This window comes from Blennius ocellaris, assembly GCF_963422515.1.
Source record: "Blennius ocellaris genome assembly, contig: SCAFFOLD_56, whole genome shotgun sequence".
Lineage (NCBI taxonomy): Eukaryota > Metazoa > Chordata > Actinopteri > Blenniiformes > Blenniidae > Blennius > Blennius ocellaris.
In genome coordinates, this window is record NW_027661835.1 from 326,610 (window position 1) to 349,244 (window position 22,635).

General features: G+C 49.2%; 1 protein-coding gene across 1 annotated transcript in view; it reads right to left on the reverse strand.

The window, feature by feature from the left end:
* iws1 (interacts with SUPT6H, CTD assembly factor 1) overlaps positions 1 to 10,712 on the reverse strand; it is an 11,388-nt gene extending 676 nt beyond the window's left edge. The window contains 17 exon segments of the mRNA XM_080522294.1: positions 1,352 to 1,463; positions 1,549 to 1,553; positions 1,555 to 1,605; positions 1,927 to 1,931; positions 1,934 to 1,980; positions 2,666 to 2,777; positions 6,696 to 6,813; positions 6,893 to 7,022; positions 7,804 to 7,886; positions 7,969 to 8,119; positions 8,191 to 8,294; positions 8,378 to 8,435; positions 8,549 to 8,744; positions 8,885 to 8,944; positions 9,098 to 9,824; positions 9,910 to 9,992; positions 10,500 to 10,712. Coding sequence (XP_080378420.1) covers positions 1,352 to 1,463; positions 1,549 to 1,553; positions 1,555 to 1,605; positions 1,927 to 1,931; positions 1,934 to 1,980; positions 2,666 to 2,777; positions 6,696 to 6,813; positions 6,893 to 7,022; positions 7,804 to 7,886; positions 7,969 to 8,119; positions 8,191 to 8,294; positions 8,378 to 8,435; positions 8,549 to 8,744; positions 8,885 to 8,944; positions 9,098 to 9,824; positions 9,910 to 9,992; positions 10,500 to 10,542 — 2,085 coding nt within the window. The 5' untranslated portion in view covers positions 10,543 to 10,712.
* Positions 10,713 to 22,635: the final 11,923 nt, after the last annotated feature.

Consider the following 22,635-nt stretch of genomic DNA (forward strand, 5'->3'; position numbering starts at 1 on the left):
TCCTCTCTCTCTCTCTCTCCTCTCTCTTCCTCACTCTCTCTCTCTCTCTCTCTCTCTCACCTCCAGAGTGTGTCTCTCTCTCTCACCTCCAGCAGTGTGTGTCTCTCTCTCACCCTCCAGCAGTCTCTCTCTCTCTCTCTCTCTCTCTCCCCTCCAGCAGTCTCTCTCTCTCTCTCTCTCTCTCTCTCTCTCTCTCTCAACTCATCTCTCTCTCTCTCTCTCTCTCTCTCTCTCTCTTCTCTCTCACCTCCAGCAGTCTGTCTCTCTCTCTCCCTCCAGCAGTCTGTCTCTCTCTCCCCTCAGCAGTCTGTCTCTCTCTCTCACCCTCCAGAAGTGTGTCTCTCTCTCTCACCCTCCAGCAGTGTGTGTCTTCTCTCTCTCTCTCTCTCTCACCCTCAGCAGTCTCTCTCTCTCTCTCTCTCTCTCACCCTCCAGCAGTCTCTCTCTCTCTCTCTCTCACCCTCCAGCAGTGTGTCTCACTCTCTCTCTCTCACCCTCCAGAAGTGTCTCACTCTCTCTCTCTCTCCAGCAGTGTCTCTCTCTCTCTCTCACCCTCAGCAGTCTCTCTCTCTCTCTCACCCTCCAGCAGTCTCTCTCTCTCTCTCACCCTCCAGCAGTCTCTCTCTCTCTCTCACCCTCCAGCAGTCTCTCTCTCTCTCTCACCCTCCAGCAGTCTCTCGTCTCTCTCTCTCTCTCCTCCAGGCAGTGTCTCTCTCTCTCACTCTCTCTCTCTCTCACCTCCAGCAGTCTCTCTCTCTCACCCTCAGCAGTGTCTCTCTCTCTCTCCAGCAGTCTCTCTCTCTCTCTCACCCCCAGCAGTGTGTCGCTCTCTCTCTCTCTCTCTTCTCTCACCTCCAGCAGTCTCTCTCTCTCACCCTCCAGCAGTGTCTCTCTCTCTCTCCAGCAGTCTCTCTCTCTCTCTCTCTCTCACCCTCCAGCAGTCTCTCTCTCTCACCCTCCAGCAGTCTCTCTCTCTCTCTCTCACCCTCCAGCAGTCTCTCTCTCTCACCCTCCAGCAGTGTCTCTCTCTCTCTCCAGCAGTGTCTCTCTCCTCTCTCTCACCCTCCAGCAGTCTCTCTCTCTCACCCTCCAGCAGTGTCTCTCTCTCTCTCCAGCAGTCTCTCTCTCTCTCTCTCACCCTCAGCAGTGTCTCTCTCTCTCTCCAGCAGTGTCTCTCTCTCTCTCCAGCAGTCTCTCTCTCTCTCTCTCCAGCAGTGTCTCTCTCTCTCTCTCCAGCAGTCTCTCTCTCTCTCTCTCTCACCCTCCAGCAGTGTCTCTCTCTCTCTCCAGCAGTGTCTCTCTCTCTCTCCAGCAGTGTCTCTCTCTCTCTCCAGCAGTGTCTGTCACTCACCCGGCTATTGTCCCCCTCCACGTTCCACTTGGGTCGGACCACGTAGTCCTTGTTGGAGGGCATGGGGACCCGGGCCCGGGCACAGAAACCAGGATCCCCGGGCCTCAGAGCTCTGTGGGGGGGGAGGGGAGGAGGAGGGGGAGGAGGTGAGGCCAGGTGTCCTTCAGGTGGTGTCAGGTGGGCGGAGCTGGACTTACTTTTCTTTCTCCAGTGAGCTGCTTCTCCAGGTCTCTGCGGGGGGTCTGCCCCCCGAGCTGCACACACACACACACACACACACACACACACACACACACACACACACACACACACACACACACACACACACACACACACACACACACACACACACACACACACACACACACACACACACCACACACACACACACACACACACACACACACACCACAGTTAGTTTCAGCAGGTCAAATTGGTTGCTGGCCTGTGATTGGCCGATGAGCTCCATGCCGTTATGACATCACAGCAGATTAGCCCCTCCCCCCCCCCCCCCCCTCAGGTGCAGCAGGTGAGTCCAGCACTGCAAACGTTAGTTCAAACATGCTGGAGACGACCTGGGAGGAGAGAAGACGTCTGGGTCCTCCGTCCTCTCCACCTTCTGAGGCTGACTGGGGGGGGGGGGGGGGGGGGGGGGGCAGAGAGAGGAGGTGATGAAGAGGAGGAGGGACAGAGAGAGGAGGTGATGAAGAGGAGGAGGAGAGCAGGAGGTGATGAAGAGGGAGGAGGACTGAGAGAGGAGGTGATGAAGAGGAGGAAGAGGGGAGGAGGAGGAGCAAGGAGGGACAGAGAGGAGGAAGAGAGGAGGAGGAGGACAGAGAAGGAGGTGATGAAGAGGAGGAGGAGGAGCAGGAGGACAGAGAGGAGGAAGAGGACAGAGAGAGGAGGTGATGAAGAGGAGGAGGTGACTGGACCCCTGAGGATACGGTTCCACATCAAAGAATGTTTTTCTTTGATGTGGAATCAAAGAATGCTTTCCTTTGATGTGGAATCAAAGAATGCTTTTCTTTGATGTGGAACCTGATCCCGCCCCGATCCCCCCTTGATTCCAATGTTTCACATTTAGAACATGAGAACCTGAGAACATGAGAACCTGAGAACACGAGGCGCTGCTGCTGAAGTGATACTTCAATACTGTAAATAGTTTAAATACTTCAGTACATTAATACTTGAGCCTGCAGGAGGAGCTCCTCCTCCTCAGCAGTGGTGAATCATGGTTTCTGTACGCCTCATTATAGTCATGATAACGATGATGATGACGATGATGAGTACCCCCCAGGCCCCCCCAGGTCCTACCTGAGCCTCCGTCTCTGGGGGGTCTGCTGGTCCAGGTCCCTCTGCTGACGCTCCTCCCTCGTCATCCCTTTGTAGTTGGACGTCAAACCGAAGATCGGCCGGGACCATTCATCTGGAACACTCTAGTTAGTGTGTGTGTGTTACTGTGTGTGTGTGTGTTACTGTGTGTGTGTGTGACCATTCATCTGGAACACTCTAGTTAGTGTGTGTGTGTGTGTGTGTTACTGTGTGTGTGTGTGTTACTGTGTGTGTGTGTGACCATTCATCTGGAACACTCTAGTTAGTGTGTGTGTGTGTGTTACTGTGTGTGTGTGTGTTACTGTGTGTGTGTGTGACCATTCATCTGGAACACTCTAGTTAGTGTGTGTGTGTGTGTGTGTGTGTTACTGTGTGTGTGTGTTACTGTGTGTGTGTGTGACCATTCATCTGGAACACTCTAGTTAGTGTGTGTGTGTGTGTGTGTTACTGTGTGTGTGTGTGTTACTGTGTGTGTGTGTGACCATTCATCTGGAACACTCTAGTTAGTGTGTGTGTGTGTGTTACTGTGTGTGTGTGTGTGTGTGTGTGTGTGTGTGTGTGTGTGTGTGACCATTCATCTGGAACACTCTAGTTAGTGTGTGTGTGTGTGTGTGTGTGTGTGTGTGTTACTGTGTGTGTGTGTGACCATTCATCTGGAACACTCTAGTTAGTGTGTGTGTGTGTGTGTGTTACTGTGTGTGTGTGTGTTACTGTGTGTGTGTGTGACCATTCATCTGGAACACTCTAGTTAGTGTGTGTGTGTGTGTTACTGTGTGTGTGTGTGTGTGTGTGTGTGTGTGTGTGTGTGTGTGTGTGTGTGTGTGTGTGTGTGTGTGTGTGTGACCATTCATCTGGAACATTCTAGTTAGTGTGTGTGTGTCCTCACTGATGAGCTTCAGGGTATAGAGTATATATAGATAAATAGTGTATATATAGTGTATATCGAGTGCATATATAGTATATATATCTATATAGTATAAAGACTCACTGATGAGCTTGAGCGTATATAGAGTGTATATAGTATATATATATATAGTATAAAGACTCAATGATGAGCTTGAGTGTATATATAGTGTATACAGAGTGTATATAGTGTATACAGAGTGTATACAGAGTGTATATATATAGTATATAGACTCACTGATGAGCTTGAGGGTATATATAGTGTATACAGAGTGTATATAGTGTATACAGAGTGTATATATATAGTAAATAGACTCACTGACGAGCTTGCGTGTATATATAGTGTATATATAGTATATATATATATAGTATATAGACTCACTGATGAGCTTGAGGGTATATATAGTGTATACAGAGTGTATATACATAGTATATAGACTCACTGATGAGCTTGAGGGTATATATAGTGTATACAGAGTGTATATAGAGTGTATATAGTGTATACAGAGTGTATATAGTGTATACAGAGTGTATATAGAGTGTATAGACTAACAGATGAGCTTGAGGGTATATATAGTGTATACAGAGTGTATATAGTGTGTACAGAGTGTATATAGAGTGTATATATAGAGTATATAGACTCACTGATGAGCTTGAGGGTATATATAGTGTATACAGAGTGTATATAGTGTATACAGAGTGTATATAGAGTGTATATATATAGTATATAGACTCACTGATGAGCTTGAGGGTATATATAGTGTATACAGAGTGTATATAGTGTATACAGAGTGTATATAGAGTGTATATATATATAGTATATAGACTCACTGATGAGCTTGAGGGTATATATAGTGTATACAGAGTGTATATAGAGTGTATATATATAGTATATAGACTCACTGATGAGCTTGAGGGTATATATAGTGTATATAGTGTATACAGAGTGTATATAGTGTATACAGAGTGTATATAGTGTATACAGAGTGTATATAGAGTGTATACAGAGTGTATATAGTGTATACAGAGTGTATAGACTCATTGATGAGCTTGAGGGTATATATAGTGTATACAGAGTGTATAGAGTGTATATAGTGTATACAGAGTGTATATAGTGTATACAGAGTGTATATATAGTGTATACAGAGTGTATATAGTGTATACAGAGTGTATATAGTGTATACAGAGTGTATATAGTGTATACAGAGTGTATATATAGTGTATACAGAGTGTATATATAGTGTATACAGAGTGTATACAGAGTGTATATAGTGTATACAGAGTGTATACAGAGTGTATATAGTGTATACAGAGTGTATATAGAGTGTATACAGAGTGTATATAGAATGTATAGACTCATTGATGAGCTTGAGGGTATATATAGTGTATACAGAGTGTATACAGAGTGTATATAGTGTATACAGAGTGTATATATAGTGTATACAGAGTGTATACAGAGTGTATATAGTGTATACAGAGTGTATATAGTGTATACAGAGTGTATATAGTGTATACAGAGTGTATATAGAGTGTATATATAGAGTATATAGACTCACTGATGAGCTTGAGGGTATATATAGTGTATACAGAGTGTATATAGAGTGTATATATATAGTATATAGACTCACTGATGAGCTTGAGGGTATATATAGTGTATACAGAGTGTATATAGAGTGTATATAGTGTATACAGAGTGTATATAGAGTGTATATAGTGTATACAGAGTGTATATAGAGTGTATATAGTGTATACAGAGTGTATATAGTGTGTACAGAGTGTATATAGAGTGTATATAGTGTATACAGAGTGTATATAGTGTATACAGAGTGTATATAGAGTGTATATAGTGCATACAGAGTGTATATATAGTATATAGACTCACTGATGAGCTTGAGGGTATATATAGTGTATACAGAGTGTATATAGTGTATACAGAGTGTATATAGAGTGTATAGACTCATTGATGAGCTTGAGGGTATATATAGTGTATACAGAGTGTATATAGAGTGTATATAGTGTATACAGAGTGTATATAGTGTATACAGAGTGTATATAGAGTGTATAGACTCACTGATGAGCTTGACGGTATATATAGTGTATACAGAGTGTATATAGTGTATACAGAGTGTATATAGTGTATACAGAGTGTATATAGAGTGTATATAGTGTATACAGAGTGTATATAGTGTATACAGAGTGTATATAGAGTGTATAGACTCACTGATGAGCTTGAGGGTATATATAGTGTATACAGAGTGTATATAGTGTATACAGAGTGTATATAGAGTGTATAGACTCACTGATGAGCTTGAGGGTATATATAGTGTATACAGAGTGTATATAGAGTGTATATAGTGTATACAGAGTGTATATAGAGTGTATAGACTCACTGATGAGCTTGAGGGTATATATAGTGTATACAGAGTGTATATAGTGTATACAGAGTGTATACAGAGTGTATATATATAGTATATAGACTCACTGATGAGCTTGAGGGTATATATAGTGTATACAGAGTGTATATAGTGTATACAGAGTGTATATATATAGTAAATAGACTCACTGACGAGCTTGCGTGTATATATAGTGTATATATAGTATATATATATATAGTATATAGACTCACTGATGAGCTTGAGGGTATATATAGTGTATACAGAGTGTATATAGAGTGTATATACATAGTATATAGACTCACTGATGAGCTTGAGGGTATATATAGTGTATACAGAGTGTATATAGAGTGTATATACATAGTATATAGACTCACTGATGAGCTTGAGGGTATATATAGTGTATACAGAGTGTATATAGTGTATACAGAGTGTATATAGAGTGTATAGACTCACTGATGAGCTTGAGGGTATATATAGTGTATACAGAGTGTATAGAGTGTATACAGAGTGTATATAGTGTATACAGAGTGTATAGAGTGTATACAGAGTGTATATAGAGTGTATAGACTCACTGATGAGCTTGAGGGTATCTATAGTGTATACAGAGTGTATATAGTGTATACAGAGTGTATACAGAGTGTATACAGAGTGTATACAGAGTGTATATAGTGTATACAGAGTGTATAGAGTGTATATAGAGTGTATAGACTCACTGATGAGCTTGAGGGCCAGGTCCTTGTTGCTCCTGGACTCTTTAGGATGTTTGTAGAGGAACATGACTGATCTTCCTATTCCACTGTGCTTCAGGGTCTCCTGGCTCACACTGGGGAGCTGTGGGGGAGGGGAGGGGGGGGGGACTGTCAGCTGGACCACGGACCCCCCAGGTAGAAGCCCCCCCCCCCCACCTCACCTCCTGCAGGATCCTCAGCAGCTCCTCCCTGATCCTCAGAGCAGGTAGAGATTTATCAGGTAGAGGACTGATCCACTCCTTGATGGCCGACATGACGCCGCTGTCGATGAACGTCTCCTTCAGGTCCTGCCTGGGGACAGGGGACAGGGGACACGTCACCTCCTGAGACATCCTGAGACCTCCCTCACCTCCTGACTCCTCCTCCATGACCTCTGACCTCCTCCGTGACCTCTGACCTCCTCCTCCTCCGTGACCTCTAACCTCCTCCTCCATGACCTCTGACCTCCTCCTCCTCCGTGACCTCTAACCTCCTCCTCCATGACCTCTGACCTCCTCCTCCTCCGTGACCTCTGACCTCCTCCTCCATGACCTCTGACCTCCTCCTCCGTGACCTCTGACCTCCTCCTCCGTGACCTCTGACCTCCTCCTCCTCCGTGACCTCTAACCTCCTCCTCCGTGACCTCTGACCTCCTCCATGACCTCTAACCTCCTCCTCCGTGACCTCTGACCTCCTCCTCCTCCGTGACCTCTGACCTCCTCCTCCTCCGTGACCTCTAACCTCCTCCTCCGTGACCTCTGACCTCCTCCGTGACCTCTAACCTCCTCCTCCATGACCTCTGACCTCCTCCTCCTCCATGACCTCTGACCTCCTCCTCCTCCTCTGTGACATCCTCCTCCTCCGTGACCTCTGACCTCTCAGCTCACTGACAGTGTGAAATGTGATTGTTTAATGGATGATGTGGATGAGGAACACAACCAGGTGGAACCCGGAGTGTAGGGTGGAACCAGGTGGAACTAGGAGTGTAGAGTGGAACCAGGAGTATAGAGTGGAACCAGGAGTGTAGAGTGGAACCAGGAGAGTGGAACCAGGTGTGTAGGGTGGAACCAGGTGAACCAGGTGAGGGTCTTACTTCTTGAGGTGCATGACGACGTGCGGCAGCAGCATGAGCTTCTTCAGGGCGGGTTTCTTCTGACTGTTCAGGGTCCGGTCCTCCTGGGAGACACAGAGGTCAGAGGTCAGAGGCTGGAGGGGGGTGGGGTGGGGGGGTGGAGCTAGGCGGGGGGGGGTGGAGCACCTCGGCGGCCTCCGTCATCTTGGTGATCATGGCGCTGACCACGTCGTCGGCGTCGCTGATGAAGGTTCCTCCGTCACGGTGCTTCCTGCGCCGGCTGTTCAGGGCCTTCCTCCGGGCCAGCATCACGTCGAAGTCCGACATGAAGCTGGTGCTGGGGGGGGACACACACAGTCAGGGGGGGTGGGGGGGACGGGGGTGGGGGGGGTCGCCGTGGTAACGCACTCCTGCCCGCCGCGGTCCACGCCCTCGTCGGAGTCGGACTCGTCCTGCTGCTGCTGCCGCTGCTTGTCCTGCTTGTCCCCGTCCAGGTCCTCCTGGTTGAAGCCCTGCAGGGGGGGGGGGGGGGGGGGGTTAGTCTCCATGGCAACCAGGGGACAGCCTCCAGTCCTGCTGTGGGACGTTACTTTACCGTGAACTCCTCCTCCTCCTCGTCTCCAGACTCCCCGAAGATGTCTGCTATCATCTTCCTACACACACACACACACACACACAAACACAGACACACACAAACACAGACACACACACAGTGTTGTCAGGTGATGTCAGCGGTTGCCGTGACGACAGTCCCAGGTCCACTCACTCCTCCTCGTCCCCCGACTCGCTGTCGCTGCCGAACAGGGCCTTCTCGTCCTTGGCCCCGCCCCCTCCTCCTCCAGGCCCCGCCCCCTCCTCCTCACTGCCGCTGTCAGAGCCCAGCTCACGGAGCTTCGCCGCCAGACTCCTGTCTGGACCCTCACTGTCCTCGTCCTCAGAGACAGCACGGGGACGCTTCAACACTGGGACAGACAGAGAGAGAGAGAGAGAGAGAGAGACACAGACAGACAGACAGAGAGACAGAGAGACAGAGAACTTCAACCATCAACGTCTTCTCACCAGAAACGGTGTAAAAAAAAACAAAGCGTCTCCAGATATTTACCCGTCTCGTCCTCGTCCTCCTCGTCCTCACTGTCTGAGAGGACGGCCTTCTTCCTCTTCACTACACACACACACACACACACACACACACACACACACACACACACACACACACACACACACACACACACACACACACACACACACACACACACACACTATAAGACCTTCACTCATATTGTCCCCCCGGGGGACACAGTGTCCCTCAGTGTACCTGGCTTGTTCTTGTCCTCCTCGCCGTCCCTCAGCTTGTCCTCCTGCTGCTCTCCGTCACTTCCTGTGGCAGCCTTCGTCCCCCGCCCCTCCCCCCCCTCCTCCTCCTCCTCACTGTCCGACTGCATCACGGCCTTCCACTTCCCTCCTCCTCCTCCTCCCTCCTCCTGCTTCTCCTCCACCTCCTCCTCCTCCTCAGAGTCTCCCTGCGCCTCCTTCCGTTGGGGGACGTTCTCCGTCTCAGAGTCACTGTCTCTGTCGGCCGCCGCCGGTTTGGCGTCCCGGTTGTCGTCGGAGTCGCTGCCCGCCGCCGCGGCGTGCTGCTCCTCCTCCACGCCCGAGGCCGGCGCCGCCTCCCCCTGCTTCACCTCCTCCTCCTCCTCCTCCTCGGAGGCGCTGACTCTACGATGCTTCACCTCCTCCTCCTCCTCCTCCTCCCCGGAAGCGCCGACCCGACGGCGCTTCGCCGGCGCGGCGTCGTCGTCGCTGTCGGTGGGCCGCGGGGCCTCGGAGCCCGAGTCGCTCCCGTCGTCGCCATGACGACGACCCCCGGGGGGGGCCTCCTCCGGCTCCGAGTCGCTGTCGGCCGCCCGGGTCAGCCGGACGGCGTCTCCGTCGTTGCTGTCGTCGTCGTCGCCATGGCGACCGCCCTTGGCGGCCTCCGCCTCCGAGTCACTGTCGGCCGCCCGGCCGCGGCGACCGGCGTCCCCGTCGTTACTGCCGTCGTCCTGAGGGGGGGGGGGGGGAGGAGCTTAACTCACTTTCATTTTCTCCGCTCAGGGAGACACTCAGACAGGAAGTGGCGGTGCTGACCTCAGACAGACGGCCGTCGCTCCTCGCCTCCTCGCCGTCAGACCCCTGGTGCTCGTCCAGCACCGGCGTGCCGCTGCCGTCGTCTGCAGGACGGAGGACCGTGGAGGAGACGGGGACACACACACACACACACACGTCACAGGTCAACATGACCTTTGACCCTCACATTGTACAGGAAGCAGGGGTCAGAAACTAACTACTTCCCGTCTCTCTCGGCCTCAAACACTTACAGGTGGTTACATTAGTTATAGTAGTCGTAGTAGTTAAGGTATTTATAGTAGCTATAGTGGTTGTAGTAGTTAAGGCAGTTATAATAGCTATAGTAGTTGAGGTCGTTGTATTAGTTATAGTAGTCATAGTAGTTGAGGTCGTTATATTAGTTATAGTAGTTATGGCGCGAGCCTCGCTGGTCTGGCCGCTGGTCGTGAGGCTAACCTCGGTCCTCCGTGTCCAGGAAGCCCCCCCCCGAAGCTCACGGGTCTAGGCGGGTCAGCAGGTTAAAGGTCACCAGGTTTGAGGTTAACGACCCACCGGCTGCTCGTAACCAGGTTAGCTAGCTGCGAGTTAGCCGCAACAAAGCGGCGGCTTACCGGAGCGGCTCCCGGACATAAAGTCGTCCTCCGCGCCGTCCATGAGGCCCCCGAAGCGGCTGGTGGTTCCGGCCGGGAGGCGGGGGCGGTGTGCGGCCGTCCGGCGGAGCTCTGCGGCCCGGGAAGGAGCTTTAGAGCCGCGGGAGAACAGCGAAACGAAGGCTAGGTGCTAGCGGCTAACTGGACACCGAGAGCGGCAGGGGCCAAGATGGAGGCCGCGCTTCAGCTGCGCATGCGCAAACATGCAAGAGGAAACGGAAGTGTTTGCCAAGTAAAGTGTCAGAATAAGAGTCTTTTAGAGAAAACGTCGATCCTCGGCGAAAGAAGTCACAACAGCAACAAAATCACTGGTGTGTGTGTGTTGTGATTTCTGTGTGCCAAGATGTCTACAGACCTAGGCTGTGGAGGACAGAGACAGGTTCTAGAGGACAGAGACAGGTTCTAGAGGACAGAGACAGGCCCGTCAAGGTTTTTGTTTCAACACACTGCAGTTTGCAATCGTCCAGTGGAGGAATACTAAAGTATTGTGAAATACTATAATATTAAATGATAATAATACTAAAGTGTGAAACCTTTGCTTTAACTCTGAAGAGCAAACGGAGTAGAAACAACTGTTTGTCTACAAAGAGGAGTAGAACGTTCTACTCCTCTTTGTATACAGAGTACTCACGTTCTACTCCTCTTTGTATACAGAGTACTCACGTTCTACTCCTCTTTGTATACAGAGTACTCACGTTCTGCTCCTCTTTGTATACAGAGTACTCACGTTCTACTCCTCTTTGTATACAGAGTACTCACGTTCTACTCCTCTTTGTATACAGAGTACTCACTGTGTGGTTTGTTTTCACTCATTCCAGCACAGAGACAGGCTGTGGAGGACAGAGACAGGCTGTAGAGGACAGAGACAGGCTGTAGAGGACAGAGACAGGTTGTATAGGACAGAGACAGGTTGTAGAGGACAGAGACAGGTTGTAGAGGACAGAGACAGGCTGTAGAGGACAGAGACAGGCTGTAGAGGACAGAGACAGGTTGTAGAGGACAGAGACAGCCTGCATGCGTCTCAGAACTGATCAGGTTTGTGGTTCTCTTGAGTAGTGAGGACGACGGTGAAAGAGGACGGCTTTGGACATGAGACAAAGACAATGACAGTGTCAGTGGGGACGTTCCTGAGCACAAACACTGAGAAGTCCCAACACACAAGTTAAAACTGAGGCCCATGTACACAACAACCTTTTCAAATGGAAGCAGACATGCTGTGTTGTGTCGGGGAGCGTTCACATGACAACAGACATGATGTGTTGTGTCGGGGAGCGTTCACATGACAACAGACATGTTGTGTTGTGTCGGGGAGCGTTCACATGACAACAGACATGCTGTGTTGTGTCGGGGAGCGTTCACATGACAACAGACATGTTGTGTTGTGTGGGGGAGCGTTCACATGACAACGGACATGCTGTGTTGTGTCGGGGAGCGTTCACATGACAACAGACATGTTGTGTTGTGTGGGGGAGCGTTCACATGACAACAGACATGATGTGTTGTGTCGGGGAGCGTTCACATGACAACAGACATGATGTGTTGTGTCGGGGAGCGTTCACATGACAACAGACATGCTGTGTTGTGTCGGGGAGCGTTCACATGACAACAGACATGTTGTGTTGTGTCGGGGAGCGTTCACATGACAACAGACATGCTGTGTTGTGTCGGGGAGCGTTCACATGACAACAGACATGTTGTGTTGTGTGGGGGAGCGTTCACATGACAACGGACATGCTGTGTTGTGTCGGGGAGCGTTCACATGACAACGGACATGCTGTGTTGTGTCGGGGAGCGTTCACATGACAACAGACATGATGTGTTGTGTAGGGGAGCGTTCACATGACAACAGACATGCTGTGTTGTGTCGGGGAGCGTTCACATGACAACAGACATGCTGTGTTGTGTTGGGGAGCGTTCACATGACAACAGACATGCTGTGTTGTGTAGGGGAGCGTTCACATGACAACGGACATGCTGTGTTGTGTCGGGGAGCGTTCACATGACAACAGACATGCTGTGTTGTGTCGGGGAGCGTTCACATGACAACAGACATGCTGTGTTGTGTCGGGGAGCGTTCACATGACAACAGACATGTTGTGTTGTGTCGGGGAGCGTTCACATGACAACAGACATGCTGTGTTGTGTCGGGGAGCGTTCACATGACAACGGACATGCTGTGTTGTGTCGGGGAGCGTTCACATGACAACAGACATGCTGTGTTGTGTCGGGGAGCGTTCACATGACAACAGACATGTTGTGTTGTGTCGGGGAGCGTTCACATGACAACGCTGCTCGGAGAACTGGAAATGAACCGTCACAAGAAGGAACTTTTGGGAAATGCTCCGATTCGGTCTCGGTTTAAATGTTTTTCAGAAAGCTGCTACTGCACATGCTCACCACAGATGTAGTTAAATGTTCTTTTGCACAAGTAGCTGGACGACAACAACGTGTGATGTCACACATTGTGTGATGTCACTGCAGGAACTTGTGTTTCTACATGGTCACTGTTTTGTTCTTGGTATTTCTGCTGCATGAATATGAAACTGTACTGTGACAGAAACTAACATACATGACTTTTCAATTTAAAGCGTGTCAAAAAGTACAGAAAGCCTGTTGGTGAACGTAACAATACAAACTGGATTCTTTCAACGTTCTGGACATTGGGACGTGTAGGAAAAGCTTCAAACTCCAAGTTTACCTCTTCGTGTGTCAAACCAGGTGCTGCTTCTGTTGCTGCTGTCCATATACACACTGGCGTTTATTGATCATTGCCAAGGTGATGGACGCAGCAGGCTTGATGCAGGAGTCATGTATATGCTGAGGACACTGCCAGAAAAGTACCTGAAAGAAATACCTTTTGGACAACAGCCAGATTGGACAACAGCCGTCATTCATTTCTGGCTAAGGAAACCAAACAAGCTTTCCAACATGGAGTCTTCATGCTGGAGTGGCCAAACTGCAGGGGGACATCTAGGACAAGCAAAGATGTGTTGATGCCAGTAGATTGAAGACATAACGCCAGAGGACATCTAGGACAAGCAAAGATGTGTTGATGCCAGTAGATTGAAGACATAACGCCAGAGGACATCTAGGACAAGCAAAGATGTGTCGATGCCAGTAGATTGAAGACATAACGCCAGGGGACATCTAGGACAAGCAAAGACGTGTTGATGCCAGTAGATTGAAGACATAACGCCAGAGGACATCTAGGACAAGCAAAGATGTGTCGATGCCAGTAGATTGAAGACATAACGCCAGGGGACATCTAGGACAAGCAAAGATGTGTTGATGCCAGTAGATTGAAGACATAACACCAGAGGACATCTAGGACAAGCAAAGATGTGTTGATGCCAGTAGATTGAAGACATAATGCCAGGGGACATCTAGGACAAGCAAAGACGTGTTGGTGCCAGTAGATTGAAGACATAACGCCAGAGGACATCTAGGACAAGCAAAGATGTGTTGATGCCAGTAGATTGAAGACATAACGCCAGAGGACATCTAGGACAAGCAAAGATGTGTTGATGCCAGTAGATTGAAGACATAATGCCAGAGGACATCTAGGACAAGCAAAGATGTGTTGATGCCAGTAGATTGAAGACATAATGCCAGAGGACATCTAGGACAAGCAAAGATGTGTTGATGCCAGTAGATTGAAGACATAACGCCAGGGGACATCTAGGACAAGCAAAGATGTGTTGATGCCAGTAGATTGAAGACATAACGCCAGGGGACATCTAGGACAAGCAAAGATGTGTTGATGCCAGTAGATTGAAGACATAACGCCAGGGGACATCTAGGACAAGCAAAGATGTGTTGATGCCAGTAGATTGAAGACATAACGCCAGGGGACATCTAGGACAAGCAAAGATGTGTTGATGCCAGTAGATTGAAGACATAACGCCAGGGGACATCTAGGACAAGCAAAGATGTGTTGATGCCAGTAGATTGAAGACATAATGGACATCTAGGACAAGCAAAGATGTGTTGATGCCAGTAGATTGAAGACATAACGCCAGAGGACATTGTTGGGGCCACTCAACCTCATGGAAGGGGGAGGGGAGACCACGTTTTGAGAACAAAGAGATCACATGGTCAGAATGGAAAAGTTCGCCATTGATCCCGGATCACCCCCCGGATCACCCCCCCTCCAAGGGGCAATACTAGAGGCCAACGGCAGGGGGAGCCTGAGAGCTCCCTCACCAGCTGGAAGGTCCAGGGCGGGCCCTCCGTCAGGATTGGTCCACATGACCCAGAGCCGACCGGTAACACGAAACCACAACAAGAGGTATAAAACACCCCCGCCGGGGTGATTTCTTTCTCTCCAATGTTGAAACCTGCGTAAAGACGGACGCATCCGTTTCGCACGGAGACGAAGTGCCACGTGTGCCCGCTGACCGGGCCGGAGTTCCACACCTGGCCGGACGAGCCGAGAACCACCGTGGAACTACCTCTACTTTTCCCTTTTTCCTTTTTTCCTTCTTCACCGGAGTCCGAGTGTGCAGCTGGCAGCGCACACTCCTCCCGCCTGCAGACCTGAAGCCGCTTCTTCTTCTCCCCCTCCTCAAAATAAGCGCTTGATCATCCTGGGATCATCCTGTGGACTTTTCCTGTCCACAGACCATTTGAGCTTGTTTACCTGGGACGCCAGAGAGAAAAACAAGCTCCAGCCGGGAAATCAACGCACTTTCCCGGCCGCCGGCAGCACGTTCACCCTCATCAAACTGAGTAAGGGTTAGAGTCTGGGCAGGCAATGAGAATAACGTGACTGTAATATTGCTGTGTGTTTATTATTGTGTTGAAGTCAGGGACGCCGATCCCTGTTTCCAATCAATCTGTGTCTGCGCGTTGGATTTACATCCACGCGAACCTCCTCTCTCTCTCTCTCTCTCGCTCGCTCTCTCCTTTTGCACAGATCATTTCTAGATGACTGTGCAGTCCAGAGACAGTGTGCAGAGCTGAACATATTCTGTCCACTGCCCTTCTCCCTCCCTCCTTTTCATTTTTCCTCTCCTCCTCATAAACGATCGCGTAAAAGCAGCCGCGCGCTGCTGCACCCGCTTCTGTGACCGTGTGTAGTTCACTGTCCCTGGGATTTCTCAGCCACGAGCCCCCAGGCGCGCTCCGAGCAGGCTCACGAGCCGTGCACGAGCACAGTGACGTCACGCTGTCCAGAAAGAGTGCGCCAAGCGCCTCTGGTGGCCGCGTTGGTGATTGCAATCTCTTGAAAGACCGCCACTCGGTGGACAAGTCGAGTCATTGCATTCTCCCTCCGTGCGCCGCCGCGCCCCTAGTGGTCGTTCCGGTTACTGCCTCGAACTAGACGCCTGCCGCCACCTGGTGGACGTTCGTGGTCATTACACCCCACTCAGGCTTCCACACACTCACTCATACACACTCTCACACACACACACACCCTCTTTCTTTGTACATAGTGTTTGCTGTTTAATAGATTAGATCTTCGTGTTTGATTGTTTATTACTTAATTGTGTTTTAATAAATGATTTATGAATTATTTTTGAATAAATACTTTTTGTTAATAAATGCATTTTAACTGAATTGATCGATTCTTGGTTATCATTGTGTATTTATTGTTGACAATTCACTGGTTTGTAACAGTCTGTGCTGGAATCTCACACCTTCCTTGTTATTTAATATTGTTATATTTACACAGAAATATTAACTTTACTTAAATAACCCTTTTTGACAAACGAGACTGAAATTTGGTATTAGCTATTTCCAGCTTAGCTGGTGGTGCCCCGATTTAATTATTATTTGATAAATAACCAATTTATGCAAATTAATAATTTTTATTAATAAATTATTTTTGATAATTTATTAACTTTTGAGTAATTACTCAATTACTCTAGGAGTTGCTGATGAGTAACTAACCGTTTACTTCATTAGTAATTCCAATTTTTCCTAAATTACTTTTAGTAATCCATTACTTTCAGTAATCCATTACTCACAGTAATTATTTATGCTAATTACCAACCATAAATCCCAACAATGTCCTCTGGCGTTATGTCTTCAATCTACTGGCATCAACACATCTTTGCTTGTCCTAGATGTCCCCTGGCGTTATGTCTTCAATCTACTGGCATCAACACATCTTTGCTTGTCCTAGATGTCCTCTGGCGTTATGTCTTCAATCTACTGGCATCAACACATCTTTGCTTGTCCTAGATGTCCCCTGGCGTTATGTCTTCAATCTACTGGCATCAACACGTCTTTGCTTGTCCTAGATGTCCTCTGGCGTTATGTCTTCAATCTACTGGCATCAACACATCTTTGCTTGTCCTAGATGTCCCCTGGCGTTATGTCTTCAATCTACTGGCATCAACACATCTTTGCTTGTCCTAGATGTCCCCCTGCAGTTTGGCCACTCCAGCATGAAGACTCCATGTTGGAAAGCTTGTTTGGTTTCCTTAGCCAGAAATGAATGACGGCTGTTGTCCAATCTGGCTGTTGTCCAAAAGGTATTTCTTTCAGGTACTTTTCTGGCAGTGTCCTCAGCATATACATGACTCCTGCATCAAGCCTGCTGCGTCCATCACCTTGGCAATGATCAATAAACGCCAGTGTGTATATATGGACAGCAGCAACAGAAGCAGCACCTGGTTTGACACACGAAGAGGTAAACTTGGAGTTTGAAGCTTTTCCTACACGTCCCAATGTCCAGAACGTTGAAAGAATCCAGTTTGTATTGTTACGTTCACCAACAGGCTTTCTGTACTTTTTGACACGCTTTCAATTGAAAAGTCATGTATGTTAGTTTCTGTCACAGTACAGTTTCATATTCATGCAGCAGAAATACCAAGAACAAAACAGTGACCATGTAGAAACACAAGTTCCTGCAGTGACATCACACAATGTGTGACATCACACGTTGTTGTCGTCCAGCTACTTGTGCAAAAGAACATTTAACTACATCTGTGGTGAGCATGTGCAGTAGCAGCTTTCTGAAAAACATTTAAACCGAGACCGAATCGGAGCATTTCCCAAAAGTTCCTTCTTGTGACGGTTCATTTCCAGTTCTCCGAGCAGCGTTGTCATGTGAACGCTCCCCGACACAACACATCATGTCTGTTGTCATGTGAACGCTCCCCGACACAACACAGCATGTCCGTTGTCATGTGAACGCTCCCCGACACAACACAGCATGTCCGTTGTCATGTGAACGCTCCCCGACACAACACAGCATGTCCGTTGTCATGTGAACGCTCCCCGACACAACACAGCATGTCCGTTGTCATGTGAACGCTCCCCGACACAACACAGCATGTCCGTTGTCATGTGAACGCTCCCCGACACAACACAGCATGTCCGTTGTCATGTGAACGCTCCCCGACACAACACAGCATGTCCGTTGTCATGTGAACGCTCCCCGACACAACACAACATGTCCGTTGTCATGTGAACGCTCCCCGACACAACACAGCATGTCTGTTGTCATGTGAACGCTCCCCAACACAACACAACATGTCTGTTGTCATGTGAACGCTCCCCAACACAACACAACATGTCTGTTGTCATGTGAACGCTCCCCAACACAACACAGCATGTCTGTTGTCATGTGAACGCTCCCCGACACAACACAGCATGTCTGTTGTCATGTGAACGCTCCCCAACACAACACAGCATGTCTGTTGTCATGTGAACGCTCCCCGACACAACACAGCATGTCTGTTGTCATGTGAACGCTCCCCAACACAACACAGCATGTCTGTTGTCATGTGAACGCTCCCCGACACAACACAGCATGTCTGTTGTCATGTGAACGCTCCCCGACACAACACAGCATGTCTGTTGTCATGTGAACGCTCCCCAACACAACACAGCATGTCCGTTGTCATGTGAACGCTCCCCGACACAACACAGCATGTCTGTTGTCATGTGAACGCTCCCCGACACAACACAGCATGTCCGTTGTCATGTGAACGCTCCACGACACAACACAACATGTCCGTTGTCATGTGAACGCTCCCCGACACAACACAGCATGTCCGTTGTCATGTGAACGCTCCCCGACACAACACAGAATGTCTGTTGTCATGTGAACGCTCCCCGACACAACACAGCATGTCCGTTGTCATGTGAACGCTCCCCGACACAACACAGCATGTCTGTTGTCATGTGAACGCTCCCCGACACAACACAACATGTCCGTTGTCATGTGAACGCTCCCCGACACAACACAGCATGTCCGTTGTCATGTGAACGCTCCCCGACACAACACAGCATGTCCGTTGTCATGTGAACGCTCCCCGACACAACACAGCATGTCCGTTGTCATGTGAACGCTCCCCGACACAACACAGCATGTCCGTTGTCATGTGAACGCTCCCCGACACAACACAGCATGTCCGTTGTCATGTGAACGCTCCCCGACACAACACAGCATGTCCGTTGTCATGTGAACGCTCCCCGACACAACACAGCATGTCCGTTGTCATGTGAACGCTCCCCGACACAACACAGCATGTCCGTTGTCATGTGAACGCTCCCCGACACAACACAGCATGTCCGTTGTCATGTGAACGCTCCCCGACACAACACAGCATGTCCGTTGTCATGTGAACGCTCCCCGACACAACACAGCATGTCCGTTGTCATGTGAACGCTCCCCGACACAACACAGCATGTCCGTTGTCATGTGAACGCTCCCCGACACAACACAACATGTCCGTTGTCATGTGAACGCTCCCCGACACAACACAGCATGTCTGTTGTCATGTGAACGCTCCCCGACACAACACAGCATGTCCGTTGTCATGTGAACGCTCCCCGACACAACACAGCATGTCCGTTGTCATGTGAACGCTCCCCGACACAACACAACATGTCCGTTGTCATGTGAACGCTCCCCGACACAACACAGCATGTCCGTTGTCATGTGAACGCTCCCCGACACAACACAGCATGTCCGTTGTCATGTGAACGCTCCCCAACACAACACAGCATGTCTGTTGTCATGTGAACGCTCCCCAGCACAACACAGCATGTCTGTTGTCATGTGAACGCCCCCCAACACAACACAGCATGTCTGTTGTCATGTGAACGCTCCCCGACACAACACAGCATGTCCGTTGTCATGTGAACGCTCCCCGACACACACAGCGTGTCTGTTGTCATGTGAACGCTCCCCTACACAACACAACATGTCTGTTGTCATGTGAACGCTCCCCGACACAACACAGCATGTCCGTTGTCATGTGAACGCTCCCCGACACAACACAGCATGTCTGTTGTCATGTGAACGCTCCCCGACACAACACAGCATGTCCGTTGTCATGTGAACGCTCCCCGACACAACACAGCGTGTCTGTTGTCATGTGAACGCTCCCCTACACAACACAACATGTCTGTTGTCATGTGAACGCTCCCCGACACAACACAGCATGTCCGTTGTCATGTGAACGCTCCCCGACACAACACAGCATGTCTGTTGTCATGTGAACGCTCCCCGACACAACACAGCATGTCCGTTGTCATGTGAACGCTCCCCGACACAACACAGCATGTCTGTTGTCATGTGAACGCTCCCCGACACAACACAGCATGTCTGTTGTCATGTGAACGCTCCCCGACACAACACAGCATGTCTGTTGTCATGTGAACGCTCCCCGACACAACACAGCATGTCTGTTGTCATGTGAACGCTCCCCGACACAACACAACATGTCTGTTGTCATGTGAACGCTCCCCGACACAACACAACATGTCCGTTGTCATGTGAACGCTCCCCGACACAACACAGCATGTCCGTTGTCATGTGAACGCTCCCCTACACAACACATCATGTCTGTTGTCATGTGAACGCTCCCCAACACAACACAACATGTCTGCTTCCATTTGAAAAGGTTGTTGTGTACATGGGCCTCAGTTTTAACTTGTGTGTTGGGACTTCTCAGTGTTTGTGCTCAGGAACGTCCCCACTGACACTGTCATTGTCTTTGTCTCATGTCCAAAGCCGTCCTCTTTCACCGTCGTCCTCACTACTCAAGAGAACCACAAACCTGATCAGCTCTGAGACGCATGCAGGCTGTCTCTGTCCTCTACAAACTGTCTCTGTCCTCTACAGCCTGTCTCTGTCCTCTACAACCTGTCTCTGTCCTCCACAGCCTGTCTCTGTCCTCTACAGCCTGTCTCTGTCCTCCTCAGCTTGTCTCTGTCCTCTAGAACCTGTCTCTGGCCTCCACAGCCTGTCTCTGTCCTCCTTGGCTTGTCTCTGTCTACTGACGGAGGTCTACTGATGGTGGTCCAGACTGACGGAGGTTTAGGCTGACGGAGGTCTACTGACGGAGGTCTAGACTGACGGAGGTCTGCTGATGGAGGTCTACTGACAGAGGTCCAGACTGATGGAGGTCTACTGACGGAGGTCTAGACTGACGGAGGTCTACTGATGGAGGTCTACTGATGGAGGTCTAGACTCATGGAGGTCTACTGACGGAGGTCGACTGATGGTGGTCCAGACTGACGGAGGTTTAGGCTGACGGAGGTCTACTGACGGAGGTCTAGACTGACGGAGGTCTACTGATGGAGGTCTAGACTGACGGAGGTCTGCTGACGGAGGTCTACTGACAGAGGTCCAGACTGATGGAGGTCTACTGACGGAGGTCTAGACTGAAGGAGGTCCAGACTGACGGAGGTCTAGACTGACGGAGGTCTACTGATGGAGGTCTAGACTGATGGAGGTCTACTGACGGAGGTCTATTGACGGAGGTCTACTGACGCAGGTCCAGACTGACGGAGGTCCAGACTGACGCAGGTCCAGGCTGACGGAGGTCTACTGACGGAGGTCCAGACTGACGCAGGTCCAGACTGACGGAGGTCTACTGACGGAGGTCTAGACTGCTGGAGGTCCAGACTGACGGAGGTCTACTGACGGAGGTCTAGACTGATGGAGGTCCAGACTGACAGAGGTCTACTGATGGAGGTCTACTGACGGAGGTCTAGACTGACGGAGGTCCAGACTGACGGAGGTCTACTGATGGAGGTCTACTGACGGAGGTCTAGACTGACGGAGGTCCAGACTGACGGAGGTCTACTGATGGAGGTCTAGACTGACGGAGGTCCAGACTGACGGAGGTCTACTGATGGAGGTCTAGACCGACGGAGGTCCAGTGTATTAAACATTATCAGCCTCACCTTCCTTGTGGCAGCAAACATAATAACAAGCACAAATACAGAAAATAAAGTACAGAATTACAGCAAGAGGAAATAACAAAATAAAGATCCCACTGGTGCGTATTCAATCAAAAAACCTAAAAAAAAGAAGATCAAGCACAGAATTATAGAAATTAAATTTGCAAAAAGACACTTGGTACAGATGTTCATTTCATAAAAAAATAAAAGACCTAAAATAGAGATGCTATAGGACAGAATTATAGAAATAATTGCAAAAAGAATGATCATAACGATGTTGTCTTCAGAAAATAAAGTACAGAATTATAGAAATAAAATTGCAAAAAGACACTTGGTACATTTGTTCATTTCAGAAAATAAAGAAGATGAAGTAGATAAACAAAGTATTTGTGTTAAAGGTGTATTTCCAGTCAGACTCAACAATTTTGACATTTGATGAAGTAAAAAACACGGAGGTCTACTGACGGAGGTCTACTGACGGAGGTCTACTGATGGTGGTCTAGACTGACAGAGGTCTACTGACGGAGGTCTACTGAAGGAGGTTCAGACTGACGGAGGTCCAGACTGACGGAGGTCCAGACTGACGGAGGTGTCCTCTCCTGCGCAGACGTCGTACAGCAGCTCCGGAGAAGAGCAACAACCTCCCGCTCACATCACATCAGGCACTGCATCGTACCTACACTGTGTTTTGAACTGGGTTTTCTTTGCCCTCAGTCCAGACTGGCAGCTTCCTCCTCGCCCAGAATGTGTCTGCAGCAGTGCTCGGCGATGATGGAGCAAACATTACAGCGCCTGTATAGGAGCAGACCTGACGGGTGAGCCTGCAAGTTTGTACTGAGGGCAAAACAAATCCACTCCTGAAGGCACACTCGTCTGTTCCACGTAGAACTGAGCAGAATCATTGATCACAACACAGCGTTCACAAGGTCTTGTAGGTCTGTAGACATCT